Consider the following 13,406-nt stretch of genomic DNA (forward strand, 5'->3'; position numbering starts at 1 on the left):
GAATCTGCCACGAATGTGTCTTTGAAGACGTTCTTTGTTTCATCAGTTTCATCAAGAGTGACTCTTGCCTCTTGGTTTCATTGATTCAGTTTTTGCTCGGCAACAATGCCTCCCATCACCTGTGCCATTTGCTCGGAGAATGCGTCCAAATACAAATGCCCTCGCTGCCTCATACGGTAGTAAGTTTTTTCTTCACTGAGTGGAAAATCGTTTGTTTGTTCGGCATGTAAAGTTGCAATGTGAGGGCAGTAAACAAGTCCGTATCCTTTGATTCTGCTCATTCCTTTCCTGAACTTCCTGAACAGTTGCTCTCTAACGTGCTTCAAAAGCCACAAGGGTAAGAGTTTGAGCTGAGCTTGTTGAATTGAATTCTTTATTCTCACGATGGCACCATCGCCATTAAGAGATTATGTTTTTTTAATTCTTTATTGTTTTCGTCATTGAAGGACATTAAAATTGTTTGTCATGATAGCATGGATCATTATTTTTATCTCAGTTCACACTCATGTTAACCATACGTCCTCACAGCACTCTTTGAAATGGTCTCTGGGGCACGGCTGTCCCGTGCATGCGATCAGTGGCCATCCAAAATGGCGTCCAGAAATTTGAATTTTCAAATCTGGTACGTCCGTCGTACCTGAAAAATAGCATCGTTTTAGAGTATTTCGATTACTTTCAGACCCGTTTTCAGCGTTAATCGTAACTTTCCCGCAGAAAAAATTGGTGTTTGGGCGAGGAGAAAGAACGGCCTTCTTCCTGACATCGCACTCGAGAAAATCCGAAAGTGTTCCGTCTTTCTTGAGGTCGCGCATGGCGGAAATGTAGTTCCACGAAGATGTTGTGATTGTCTACAATACCGACGTCTCTGTAGACCTTCGTGGAGTTTTCTGAGCCTGCTGGGCAGTTTTGTAGGCTGCTCCTGGCCTTTTTTAGCCCCTTTGTTCATGACTTGTTGAGTCCCACGCAGCGGAACTTGGTCCCGTGCGATATCTTTAGTGGGCAGTCATGGACGAACATTTGTCCATTTTGGACTCAGTATGTCGTGTTGGTGGTGCCAAGTTCACTAATCTAGGCCACAGCATGCGCTATAGCACTCAGCAATATAAACAGCAATTAAAACAAGTCCACCAGATCGACATCACAGAAGACAAACCTGATACACACCCTAAATACATATGTTCGCTATGCCAACGTGCGCTGGCAAGGAATGCATCTGGCACACAGCATTGTGGAGGTGGTTGTGGGTCACCAGTCACATGGGAAGGTCACAAACGTGCTGGTTGCACTGTCTGTAAGTTGTATCAACAACGCTCAAAGGGTGGAAGGCCGCCGAAGAAAAAGACCAAATTGCGCGGCGGAGCCTTACCAGACACGGGAACCAGCCAGGCTACGGCAGTACCAACGCAGGTAAGTGTGGTCAAATTTGGATGTGCAAAAAGCAACATGTCAGAGCCTAATCATGGATGTAATCCTTTTTATATTAATTCTCTGTCTTCATAACAGGTCCCAGCCCCAGCCGTGGGGATCGAGACTCGCACCGTCGAACAGCCGGCATCATTAACGCGTGGTACAGCTACAGCTGAACAGACTACCAGTGCCGAACAGTCTGTATCACAATCACAGAACACAACAGCAGCCACACCAGCTCCCTGTGCGCAGCAGTCCGTATCGGCTACGCCCAGTACAACCGTTGTCGGTGAAACAACAGCAGACACTCAGGTATACAAGCAGAAATTGATGAAACAAAATTGGGAATGAACACACATGCGCGCACACACACACACACACACACACATGCGTGCACACACACACACACACGCACACACATGCAAGCACGCACATGCAAACACGAACACACACAACACAGTGTTCAACGGCAGCAGACATACATCAAAATCAATGCTTGTAGGCACCTATACAAAAGAAGTGAATTGAGTCGAGTCCTACGCATGCAGATAACCATTCTCAGCAGTAGTATGGTGCAGCATTCCATGAAACACAACTGTGTATACTACTATTATATCTGTGCAGATCTTTGAAACGGCCACGGCAAGCAGTACCTCACAGCAGCAGCTGCCAGCACCACATGAGCCCGAGATATCTATCGACACACGCGCATCAGTATCCACACAGGTGCGTATCTCTGTTATAGAGCAGTCTGTGTATCCAATCCAACCAGGTCTTAAAACTAAAACAGAAATTGTCAGATTAGATAGTGGAGATATTACAGAAAAGAAATGAGCTTCGCAATGGACTGAATATAAAGAAAGGAAATGATAGAGCAAAATGGAGCTGCATGTGGCAAAATTCCTTGCCAACCACAGTAGTCAACAGTGTGGTGTTTCTACTTGTTTATTGGCGTCGTTGCAGGTGTCTACACCACTAACCCAGCAAGGACTGACACGTCCGGTCACCAAATCGGCGACAATCGCTCAAGTCCTGGACGCATCACCATCCAAGCTCCGCGGTGATACTGCTGACAGGCTGCTTGGCCACCTGGTTTCCGCTCGTTCTGACTCAGGGAAGCTGGAGGTGAAGCAAAGTGAGCGTGGCAGACCGCAGGTATATCAAAGGCTTACATTCGCTGACACATCCTCCGAGGCAGCCAGTGAACGTACGAAGAGACGGCGAACAGCAGAACTGAGGTCGCTCACTGAGTCTGTATGTGGTGGAAGTGCCGGCGCCAGTGCCCAGACTGTAGCAATTCTTCGCAGGATGAGCAGCGACGAGCAGATGGATCTCCTCAGAGAGGCTGGGTTGGCACCACATTCGCCCGAGGCTGGAATTGGCTTGGCCATCAAAGCCGACCTCATGCTCCCGTGGAATCAACTCAGGAAGCTGCGGCAATGGCTTAAGCAGTGTGGAGTGAAGTTCGAGTCAGAACGCAAGATGCGAACAACACTAGCAGCAGCCCTTCCACCCTACACGGCCAAGGACGTGCCAATGGTGGTGAAAAAGCAGATCGCGCTGGCACCGGTGGTGTACATGCCCAGCTTGGAGGTAGTCATCAACCACTACCTCCAGCTATACAAGGATCGTGGGCTACTGACATGGCACGATGGTGCAATACCGGAGAGCGAGGTTTGGATAAAGCTGGGCGGGGACCATGGCGGTGAATCGTTCAAGTTCTCCATGCAAGTAGCCAACCTGCAGCACCCCAACTCGCCGGACAACACCGTACCGCTGTGTGTATTCCACGCAAAGGACACGCCAGCGAATCTGGAAACTGCACTTGGTATGTACCGCGATGAGGTCTTGCACCTTATCTCACATGGCAAATGGGAGGGGAAGCGGCTCGTCCTCTTCATCTTCGGAGACTACGAATTTCAGTGTAGTATGTACGGGTTGTCGGGACCAAGTGGCCTACGTCCGTGCTTACATTGCCACTGCAAGAAGAAATCTATGGAGACGCCAGTATTGCAGAGAGAGCCTGAGGACAGTGTACCCCGCTCCCTGGCCACCCTCAGTAGCAACCTGCTGGAATTCATCGCAGACGGGGAGAGATTACCAAACGCCAAGTTACACAACAACGTCATTCGTCCGGCAATCCTTCCTGTGCCACTACCCAACGTCATCGTGCCAGTCCTCCACCTGGACTTGGGCATATTTGCCTGGATGTTCGATGCAATGCTGAAGGATCTGCGTGAGCTGGACAAGCTCTTGGCCAGCAAGGCCCAGTCTGCTGCTGGAGATAGCGACGCTTTCGGACGGCTATCTGGCCTCTATCGCGACCATCACGACGCAGAAGAGCAGATAGCAGCAGCGTCGGAACAGGCCTCTGGTTACCAGCAGCAGCTGAACTACGTAGCACTGCATGCCCACAACCAGGGTGTTACTGGCGGTAACTTAGAGTTCGTGTGTGAGCAGATCAGAGCGGAGTGGCAGAAGGCCAATGACACAGTGGTGGAGATGACAAAGGCAAAGGAGGGCATCTCGCAGCAGATACTTGCCGCAACTGCTGAAAAAGACATATGTGGGCCTTGTGAATCGGCAGTCGAACCTGTGCTGCAATCCCACAACATCAAGCGCCAGGTGTACCACGGAGGTGCATTTATCGGAAACCACGTGCACCGCGCACTTCAGCCCGCTGTCCTGCAGTCGATTGCTGCTGCTCCCATCTCAGTAATTCAGGAACGCTGTCCCGACCTGATGGATGATGCCAGCGTTGTCCAGTTGCGTTACATGAAGCTGCTGGACGAGTACAGGAAGTGTACTTCTGCCTTTGGCCATTGCAGGAAGGTAAACATAACTCAATATAACTATTTATTCCCTGGGAGCTTTTTCGTCTGTTCCAAGCCATCAAATTCCATTATCCACATGATTCCACTTTCGATGCAGGTACTCTGAATTTGATTATGAATATTTGATCCAGAGCTGATATTTAATATGTGCTGTTTATTCCAGGTCACACGAGCAGAGGTTGAAGAGCTGGAATCCAACATCAGGACCTTCCTCAAGTCAGCACGGAAGGAGGTGGTCGATCGAGGGCTTGGCCACATAACGCCGAAGCTTCATCTTCTGGAGAGCCACACCGCTCCGGCAATGGAGAGGCTCGGAGTAGGGCTCGGTTTGCTGGCCGAGCAAGGAGCAGAGAGCATCCATGCAGAGTTTAACACTCTTGAGCGAAGATACCGCCAGATTCCTGCTCTTCTGCAGAGGCTGAAAGCTATGGCTGAGCAGCATCTGTCCCGAACCTTGCCTCAAGCCATTCACCGTCCCACGACAAAACGTCGCCAGTCGACATGATCTCTGGCAAGTATCGTGAGTAACCAACTTTATTTGCTCTCTCTCTCTCTCCTGAACTCGAGTGGATTTCTTTTTCTGCGGCGCAACTCTTCATAGGAATGTACTCGGGTGTGCAGTCTCTCTACCTACTGTTTGCTTTCTTCATCTTTCTGCTCTACAGGCACACAGCTACTTGGCCACTTGCCTCGTCATCGAGATCGCGATGCACCGTCAATACTCAACAAAGAACTGAACAAGAACTTCTTGAAGAAAGCTTTGTTGTTTGAACGAACAACAACTGACTTGAAGTTTCCAGCTCGCGCTGCTTTGATCTATTTGGGTTTTACCTGCTTTGCCGTATGTTTTTATCATAATTCCCTCTGTTTTCTAATAATTCCACTGGTATTGGCAATTTCCTGTGTAAAATCGCATAAACGCGATTTTCGACAAAAATCGCCGCCATATTGTTAGATGGCCGCGTACGAACAGCCGTGGGGGCTACACCAATCAATGAAAAAATAACAAGATTTTCCAAATTCCTCATCATTGAAGCCCTCATTATTGTGACAAGATGATTAGTTCGTTTGGAAGGGTTTGGACGATGTTCGTATTCCTTGGCAAAAAAATAATATCTCTGGATATGGTTGTGTACTAAGAAGTGGTAGCATCTAGGGAGATGACACGGGTAACTGGAACTCGAAATGATGTGGGTTTCGGTCCTGGGAACGTTCCACGTTCTAGTGGTCCTTGAGGCAGCGTTTTAAACATGTTCACAAACCTCTCTCTCTCTCTCTCTCTCTCTCTCTCTCTCTCTCTCTCTCTCTCTCTCTCTCTCTCTCTCTCTCACACACACACACACACACACACACACACACACACACACACACACACACACACACACACACACACACACACACACTCCCTCCACCCGTCTCTGTGCGATGTACAGTCGTGTACAACGTAATGATGACATCTTGTATAGAAGACTGGATTGACTATGCTGACATCACACGTTTTCATTCTTCATTCCTTTCCCCGATGTATTGTTGCTGTGTGTGCAAACAGAGTCCTGCTCCGATGATGCACCAGCCCAGTCTCAACAGGGTCCCGATGGCACGGCAACAAGTGCCAGCAGCGGAATGCGGCCAACCAGCGGTGCTCCATCCACGGCAGGTAAACAGTATAGATGGTACTTCCACAAAACAGCACGTGTTGGCTTCTCTTCAGGTGGCGAGTTTGTCTCGGTCGTCAGGCTGTGTGTATTATCAAGACTGTACCTGTGTGTGTGTATGTGTGCGTGTATGTGTGTGTGTGCGTGTGTATGTGTGTGCGTGTATGTGTGTGTATGTACTCCCCCCCCCCCCCCCCCCCCCCCCCTGTTGGAAGGCTACCTTCTTGCCAAAGCATTTGGAAGTTGGACTAGTTTCGGCTCCACAATCCAGTGTGTCGTTACTATCATAGCTTTCACAGCTGAGGTTGTTGGCTCTGGGTTCCCAGTACTCAGCAGCCGAGGCTGGTTGGTAAAGTAACTCCAATTTCACTTCAAGGTACCAGTGCATCTAGTGTCTACTTCTATCAAGGCAGCGTGCTGTCTATACTGGTTACTCCAGCAAGTGTAGGGTGTGCATAGGTAACTGTCTTGGCCGTTTTATGCCGATGTACTCAGTGTGGTGTAGACCAGGTGTGCATTGGTGGTCGATTCACATGGCTTCGCCAGTTGTGTGGATTAGACAGTTATCTGGCGCACGTTATGATCTGTCTCATTCAGATCTTGTTCGCTATCGTTGCTATAAGAGAAAATCTGTGGGTGCACATCCAGTTCACTTGCAGATTTGCGTGCTTCTCTTGCGACGGGCGTATACATGGTACATGGTGTATGTATGTGTGTGTGTATGGTATGTGTGTGTATGTGTGTGCGTGTGTGTATTTGTGTATGTGTGTGTGTGTGTGTGTGTGTGTGTGTGTGTGTGTGTGTGTGTGTTTGTGTGTCTTCAGGAAACACAAGCAGTAGACCGTCGCCAGACAGTGAAGAGGACGAGGACAAGGACCGTGTTACGGCTGAGCAGCTGCAGGCTCTCGGTACGTGTGTCCAGATGTTGGTGTGTGTGTGCTTGTGCAAGTTAGTCACGTCATGCTATATGGGGCATCTGTAAGAGATAGTACAATAGCGAGAGTTCCCAGATTGCCTAGAGTGCTCAACAGCACAAGGACGGAGCATTATGTGCATAGCAGTCCCCCCTCCCCAATCTGTACTCTCTTGTATCATCAAGCTTCAATGCGACGTACAGTTTGTCTTATGATCTTTAAAATGACGGGTTTACGTGGCTCTAGTAAAAAAAAAAAAAAATGAGATTTCACTGTATAATCTTTCATCTCTCCCCCCCCCCCCCCCCCTCTCCTCTTGTGTTGACTGGCTGCTGCAGGTGTGTCTGCCCCGCTGCGGGACATGTTGCACAACCATCACCTGCGCGACGTGCTGCGCGGCGTCGACGCGTCCGCCAGTGCCACGGTGGCGCTCAAGGCGGCCATGCAGCTGCCCATCTTCAGCGAGTTTGCCGACGAGTGCCTGAGAGTGGTGGCGGAGAACGGCAAGGCCGACGACCTGGTCTACACGGCGGGACAGGCGCGGCCGGCCAATCCGCTGCAGGGTCTCGGCCTGCTCTGAAGGCTATGCTAGTGCAGGGTCTCGGCCTGCTCTGAAGGCAATGCTAGTGCAGGGTCTCGGCCTGCTCTGAAGGCAATGCTAGTTCAGAGTCTCGGCCTGCTCTGAAGGCAACGCTAGCGAGCACGGTGTGAACCGTGATCGCGACAGCGGCCGTCAGCACTGCGTGTCTCTGCTCTTTACGGACACGTGAAGTAACCCGCTGCTGCGCGGATGGTCCAGTCCGTCTCGGCGGCACAGCAGTTTTCGGCATTGCCGCTTCAATGCCTAACTGCACGTACCTACACAGCGGAGACATAGCAGCTGACACTGCAACTCCGTAACAGAGTACTTTGGCTAAACAAAACAACATCTGACACAACGGGCGGACAGGGTAGTGTCAGACATCTTGCCGTGCGGGCCAGCGCCGGCACGTTTGAACTGCAGAGCACGCCAGTAAAGATGGCCAGCAGTGCATGCTGCATGCTGAGTGACGTATCCACGCCAAGTGTGAGCACCAGCAGCAGCCGCTGCCAACACAGTGCACTTCATCTTCTGCTCAGTGTTTCTTGTCGCCCCTGGACAGTAGTAGTGTCGCCACCGTATTCACATCTACAGTACATGTACTCCGTCTATCGATCAGCAGATAGGCAAGATTGTGGGTCCCCATGAAACCTCTAGCAGTGGATTTGCCAATGCTATCCACATGTAGACAGCCACCCGCAGCAGACATTGCTCTTGACTGTCATTATCAACCCTCAGTGCAGCAGCCACATGGGCGAATGGTACTGTATTGTGCTGCTCAAGCGCTTGTGTGTGTTGTGCGAACCGATGCTTTTCATTTCCCCCGTGGGTAGCTGTGTTTGCGGCACATGCGTGCACCCGGCAGTGTTTCTTGGCGGACCTCCGATCTTTACTGTGGGCTATGCCAATGTGGAAATATGGCGTTTGTTCACCACACACCCAATGTACTGCTGCTGGCGCTGACCAAATACACACTATGTCTCTGTACTTTGGCTCTGTTCTTGCGCGCTTGCCTCCTGTTCCAAAATCATGTTCGCTATTCTGCTTCTGCACGCACCGATCATAACTTTTGTTATTCTTTCATTGAACCAGACCACGGCGTCCGGGTGTGTCTGTTTATTTGTGAGAGAAGTCTCACAGGTTTCACTGTACTCAGTGAGTCTCACGAGTGCATGAAACCAAGAGTGTTGCAGCTTCTGACTTTTCTGCATGGGTAACTGTCACGGCAGAACGTAACTACGTTAGCAGAAAACGTAGTCGATCTACGGAAAGTCTTACGGAAACTCCATGCGGATCTGTGGTCCGAGATACAGAGTTTTCAAACCACGTAGCTGCCCTTGGCAACCCCAAACGCGGCAGTGTACGACGGTCGACCGGATCGACCTGGGGGGGGGGGGGGGAGTCATAAATTAATGTGTACTGTAAATCAACAAATTTTGGCCAGTGAGAAACTTTGGCCGATCTCGAAATGAAACTTTTGGCCGTCATTTAACTTTGGCCGATTTGGGTTTTCAAAAAAGAAATCGATTGGTATTTGTTGCCCTCACATGCAGCCATGGCTTAATAATGCATCACTTGCCTCTATGACAAATTTTGGCCTGCGATTTACTTTGGCCGGTTGGTACCCAGCGGCGAAATCAGCGAAAATTAGTTGATTTACAGTACCCCACTCCACTTACGGAGCACCTACGTTATCAGAGCCCTATCTACGTACTCTACGTAGACACCTTTCCGTAAGTGGAGTGCAAACTCACGAATTCACGGGTTTTTCCCGCCCACTAACGTAAAATTGCTTAACTTTACGCAGTGCGGAACCGCTCTACTATGCATGCAGGTCTCCGCTGCACGGCCTGGCCAAGGAGTCTTATAAACCGCATCCCTGGTCCGTGCGGCCATACAGAGTCACAGACTACAGTAGTACTACAGTGTAAGGGCAGAGGCCCTGGTGCAGAGGACAACGGCTGGCGGGCACGCATTACCGGTATGCCACGGCCAGACCCACACTGATCACCGGCGTAAACAGCGAGTGCAAGCCAGCCACCGCACCCCACACTCAAGTCACACGCCCTGCCACCGTACTGTCGGGCGCCGAAGAACGGCCAGCCTAGAATTTCACCAAGCACAGCATACCAATGTACACGCAGTGACTCAACTGTGCATACAAGTAGACTGGTACATGAGAATAAGAACAGTCTAGGCTAGGATGCTGACCCCCCCCAGTTCTTCGGCGACCGACAGTATTGTACGTGTGTTCGTCAATCAGTCTGTTCACCGCAGTACGGAGGCCAATCTGAGTATCAGAGTGAGCAATGTGCGTGGTGGTTATTTGGAAGGGAGAACAGCACACATGAAGAGAAAAGAACCCACTATTAAAGCAAGCTTATGAGATCAAAAGTAAATCAGATCCAATAAAAAACCAGACTTGCAATGCTACAGATGTAGCAGAGTGACAGCAGGAACTACAACTACTACCCGGAGTAGTAAAAAACCGGTATTTTACTACTCCCTGGCTACTAGTACTATATTATGTACATCTACTGGTATCCATTATGTGTTCCTAAAGATAAATGATCGCCTCATATCTACGCCACGGTGTACACACATCAAGTGAACCTCAAACTCATAAACAGAGTACTTCGGCTAAACGAAACAAAAACATAACAACAACAACAGCTTTCTCTTATTGGCCACTGGCTATCGTGAGAATAAAAGACTTCAAACTGCAGCAGCAGCAGTAGCAACAACAACAAAAACAACTTTCTCTTATTGGCCACTGGCTATCGTGAGAATAAAAGACTTCAAACTGCAGCAGCAGCAGTAGCAGCAACAACAACAAAAACTTATCTCCAGCGTCGTCGAGGGCCATGTACATATCTGCAATGCACGCGTATGTACGACATCGGTCATACACAGCGCAGTCTTAAAGTGCACCTTTGGAACGTCAATGGCAGCTGCTGGCGTCGGCACAGTTCTTCGAAAAAGGCAGGTTTGTCAGTACTGTATTTCCCCGGAATATAAGTCGCATCTTTTCTACCCTTAACTTCAGGGCCAACTCACAGTCGAGCATGATCACTACTGAAGTGAATATATCGAAACGATATGACATGGAAACAACTTTAATATGGCAATCAAGAGTACTAAACTAGCCGCAAAGTTAGTACTCTTGATTGCGATAATTATGACATGGACCTGGACACGGGGTGCGCCTTACAATCGGGGAAATAAGACACTCCTAAAGTCATTACTCAAAGGATGTCCTCATCAGATCGGTAGTCAGTGTCCGGCGGGTAGCACACTCGCTTTGCGCTGCATTCGTCGTCGTCGTCGTCCCCATCGCTGGCGAAACGCTTCATGGCTCCTGCCGGACGGATGCCCCGGCGGGTGTACGCCATCACGTCACTCATATAGGTGGCGGGCTCGTTGTCGGAAACGTAGTCGGTGTCGTCCGAATCGTCGATAACGACGCAATCGACCGCGTCCGCTTGCTGTGCCCTAGACACCAGAGTCGCGGGATTGTGTTGTGTCGTTGTGGCGGGAGATGCCATGTCTCGCTGTTCCCCTGTATGCCGGTAATCCGCATTGCTTGGCCATGAAGCAGCAGCATGTGAACTTACGGGTGGAACACTGGGCTTGAGCGACATGGCCAGGTGGCCAGCTGTTGAATGCGGTAGCGGGTGCGATTCCGATCTCAGCGCTTCGGCACTAGGTCGGTCTTTTGTAAGTGAGATTGCATCAGGCTTGCCACTGGCAGGTTGCCGCGTGTCGCATGCCACCGCGGAAGCAGCTGAAGGGGCGGCGGCGGCGATTGGCTGGCGGCGCTTCAGCAAACTGCCGCCTCGCGTCGCTCCCGACGGCATGGCGGCGGTTTTCATGGCGTCCGCAAGCTCGTCAGAGCGCGTGCGGCTAGCAGTGTCACTAAGCGGGGTACTCACCGCCCGGGGCAGCTCAGCTGCACTGCGAGAATCAGCGTGACACATACTCGAAGCGCCGACATTCTCCCCGGAGGCAAACTTCACCGTCCATGCGCAGGCAGTACGCGTGAATTGCGTGCGGTTTTGCTTGAACTCGGTAGAGATATCCACCATGAGAGGGTCGTCAGGGTTCGCCTCTGCCATCAGAAGCTGAATAAGACACCAACCAACAGAAGAAGATACAGTACATGCACAAGCTGTTGTCAGAGAGAACCCGGGTGGATAAGAACTTTCTCTCTCCCCACCACCACACATACACGCACACACACACACGCGCCCCACTCACTCACTTCCTCCCTCCCCCCCCCCCCCCCCTCTCTCTCTCTCTCTCTCTCTCTCACTCTCACCCATGTCCCACTACCCACCAGAATGGACGTGAGGACAGAGGCAATGTTCATACTGGGTCTCCAGCTTCCCGATGGCGGTGGCTTGAGGATGTCCAGGCAGATACGACCACCGTTGTCAATGTTCGGGTGGTAGATTGGTGTGGAAAAACGCACCTGCAAGGAAAGGAAGGGAAATGGTTTAGCATGTGGGTTTCATGGAACGCATAGTTTCGTACGCACACAGTGGCGGGTTTAGGGGGGTGCGCGCGCCCCTCCCTCAAAAGTTTCGACCTAGGTTTCGAAAAATATAAGGCAGGGTTGGGGGGGGGGGGGGGGTGCGCGCGTGGCCTGAAACGATCGTCCAAAAGCGGTTGCACGGTACGGTGCTCGAGCTGGTGTTGATTGTACACACTACAGAGTACAGAGTGCCAGTGAGCATGTACGGCTACAGAAACACGGTGACCTGACTGTGTGCACTGTTGTACAGTGTGATCCCTGCTGGGAGCCTGGGACGCGCTCGACGCGTCTTGAGACTTCTTTCCGCAACTTTCAAGTTTGCACAACGATGTTTGAGGTCGAGGATGATCGCCTGAGCCCTTGGCATTCGAATCGTGTTTTGGTTGACTCGAAGACTTTTCTTCGATGTCTCAGCGACATCCCAAAAGGCCAAGCTCTAGCCAGCAGAGCATGGATTGATTTTTTGCAAAGCGTTACTGTGGCGGCGCAAATCCTGCTGCCGCTCCAACAGGAAACTGTGGGAGTGATGAAGTCGCTGTTATTCCAGTTGAGGTTTCGGAGCGGACTGACAGTCTTTCAGATATCATCTACCCCCACCCCATCCCGGCCGCAACCCCCCTCAGCCAAATCCTGGACACGCCACTGGCACACAATGCACCGGCTTGTTTAGTTGGCTGTGTAAGACTAATAGAGTAGATGGAAGCGATTAAGGGGCGACTCTCTCTATACAAATGCATACACGGCAACTCAACTGTGCATAGACTGTAGTGCATGAACATATAAACGGTCTAGGCTAGGAGGCTGACCCCCCCCCAGTTCTTCGACACCCCACAGCATTGTACAAGCATATCAGTCCAGTCTGACCTTGGGCGCCTCAAACGGATAGCGCTCGGGCAGGTGAATGAGCAGTTTGAAGACACCGCGGTGGTACGGCGTTCCCTCCTGGCCCAGGATCTCTGCAGTAGCAGCAGAAGAAGAGATCAACAAAGCACTAACGTAAGACCTGTGAAGGCGACCACTTGGATGCATGCTCTTATGCTACAGAGTTGGGGACTAGAGTGAGCAAGCAGAGTACATGTAGTGGCCAGGTTTCTGTCAACTTTCTAAAACTAATTTTTAAAATAATGAAACATGCAAAAAAATTGCACGGTTCGCGTGAGACTCGGCTGGAAACCGAGTTTTCCCCATCCGTAGGAAGTTCTAGGAACGCCATCACCCTTCAAGGATCAAGGCGCAGATGCAGCTCCTAAAGCGGTGGGAGGTGAGTAGATCAGCTCACCAGCAAGTGGTCAAAGACCGAAAATCCCATTCACTGCATGCAGTGAATGGAATGTAGTGAAACATGCAATGGAGTGCTGAAAGTCCAGACAATCAAAAATTGCTCTGAAAGTTGCCAAATGATCGATGTTTTGCCCTGAAACAGTGAAAGTTGTCAAAATTATAGAAGTTTTGCTCTGAAATTTGTCATACGGGTAATTACTA

General features: G+C 50.6%; 3 protein-coding genes across 3 annotated transcripts in view; 2 read left to right on the forward strand and 1 right to left on the reverse strand.

The window, feature by feature from the left end:
• Nucleotides 1-8,546, forward strand: LOC135828862 (zinc finger HIT domain-containing protein 3-like). The gene is made up of 5 exons (XM_065341290.1): nucleotides 1-179; nucleotides 306-337; nucleotides 5,791-5,898; nucleotides 6,721-6,804; nucleotides 7,149-8,546. The coding sequence occupies exons 1-5, from the start codon at nucleotides 106-108 to the stop codon at nucleotides 7,388-7,390; spliced, it is 540 nt and encodes a 179-aa protein (XP_065197362.1). The 5' UTR covers nucleotides 1-105; the 3' UTR covers nucleotides 7,391-8,546.
• LOC135828669 (uncharacterized) lies at nucleotides 1,208-5,078 on the forward strand. Its single transcript, XM_065341092.1, has 6 exons — nucleotides 1,208-1,291; nucleotides 1,504-1,719; nucleotides 2,032-2,133; nucleotides 2,371-4,239; nucleotides 4,405-4,761; nucleotides 4,907-5,078. Exons 1-5 carry the CDS (start codon nucleotides 1,208-1,210, stop codon nucleotides 4,744-4,746), a joined length of 2,613 nt encoding a protein of 870 aa, XP_065197164.1. The 3' UTR covers nucleotides 4,747-4,761; nucleotides 4,907-5,078.
• A 1,121-nt stretch (nucleotides 8,547-9,667) lies between the features above and the next one.
• Nucleotides 9,668-13,406, reverse strand: part of LOC135828335 (uncharacterized) — a 4,892-nt gene continuing 1,153 nt past the window's right edge. The window contains exons 2-4 of the mRNA XM_065340781.1: nucleotides 12,789-12,880; nucleotides 11,727-11,861; nucleotides 9,668-11,511 (exon numbers count right to left, since the gene is read on the reverse strand). Coding sequence (XP_065196853.1) covers nucleotides 10,636-11,511; nucleotides 11,727-11,861; nucleotides 12,789-12,880 — 1,103 coding nt within the window. The 3' untranslated portion in view covers nucleotides 9,668-10,635. The remainder of the gene's footprint in view (nucleotides 11,512-11,726; nucleotides 11,862-12,788; nucleotides 12,881-13,406) is intronic.

The sequence above is a fragment of the Sycon ciliatum genome, chromosome 12 (assembly GCF_964019385.1).
Source record: "Sycon ciliatum chromosome 12, ocSycCili1.1, whole genome shotgun sequence".
Taxonomy (NCBI): Eukaryota; Metazoa; Porifera; class Calcarea; order Leucosolenida; family Sycettidae; genus Sycon; species Sycon ciliatum.

Excerpts from the sequence above, each read along its gene's own strand:
- LOC135828862 (XM_065341290.1), top strand. The coding sequence starts at position 106 with ATGCCTCCCATCACCTGTGCCATTTGCTCGGAGAATGCGTCCAAATAC. Across the intron at positions 338-5,790 it reads GTGCTTCAAAAGCCACAAGG|AGTCCTGCTCCGATGATGCA; the intron begins GTAAGAGTTTGA and ends GTGTGCAAACAG. Across the intron at positions 6,805-7,148 it reads TGAGCAGCTGCAGGCTCTCG|GTGTGTCTGCCCCGCTGCGG; the intron begins GTACGTGTGTCC and ends TGGCTGCTGCAG.
- LOC135828669 (XM_065341092.1), top strand. The coding sequence starts at position 1,208 with ATGCATCTGGCACACAGCATTGTGGAGGTGGTTGTGGGTCACCAGTCA. Across the intron at positions 1,720-2,031 it reads AAACAACAGCAGACACTCAG|ATCTTTGAAACGGCCACGGC; the intron begins GTATACAAGCAG and ends ATATCTGTGCAG. Across the intron at positions 2,134-2,370 it reads GCGCATCAGTATCCACACAG|GTGTCTACACCACTAACCCA; the intron begins GTGCGTATCTCT and ends GCGTCGTTGCAG.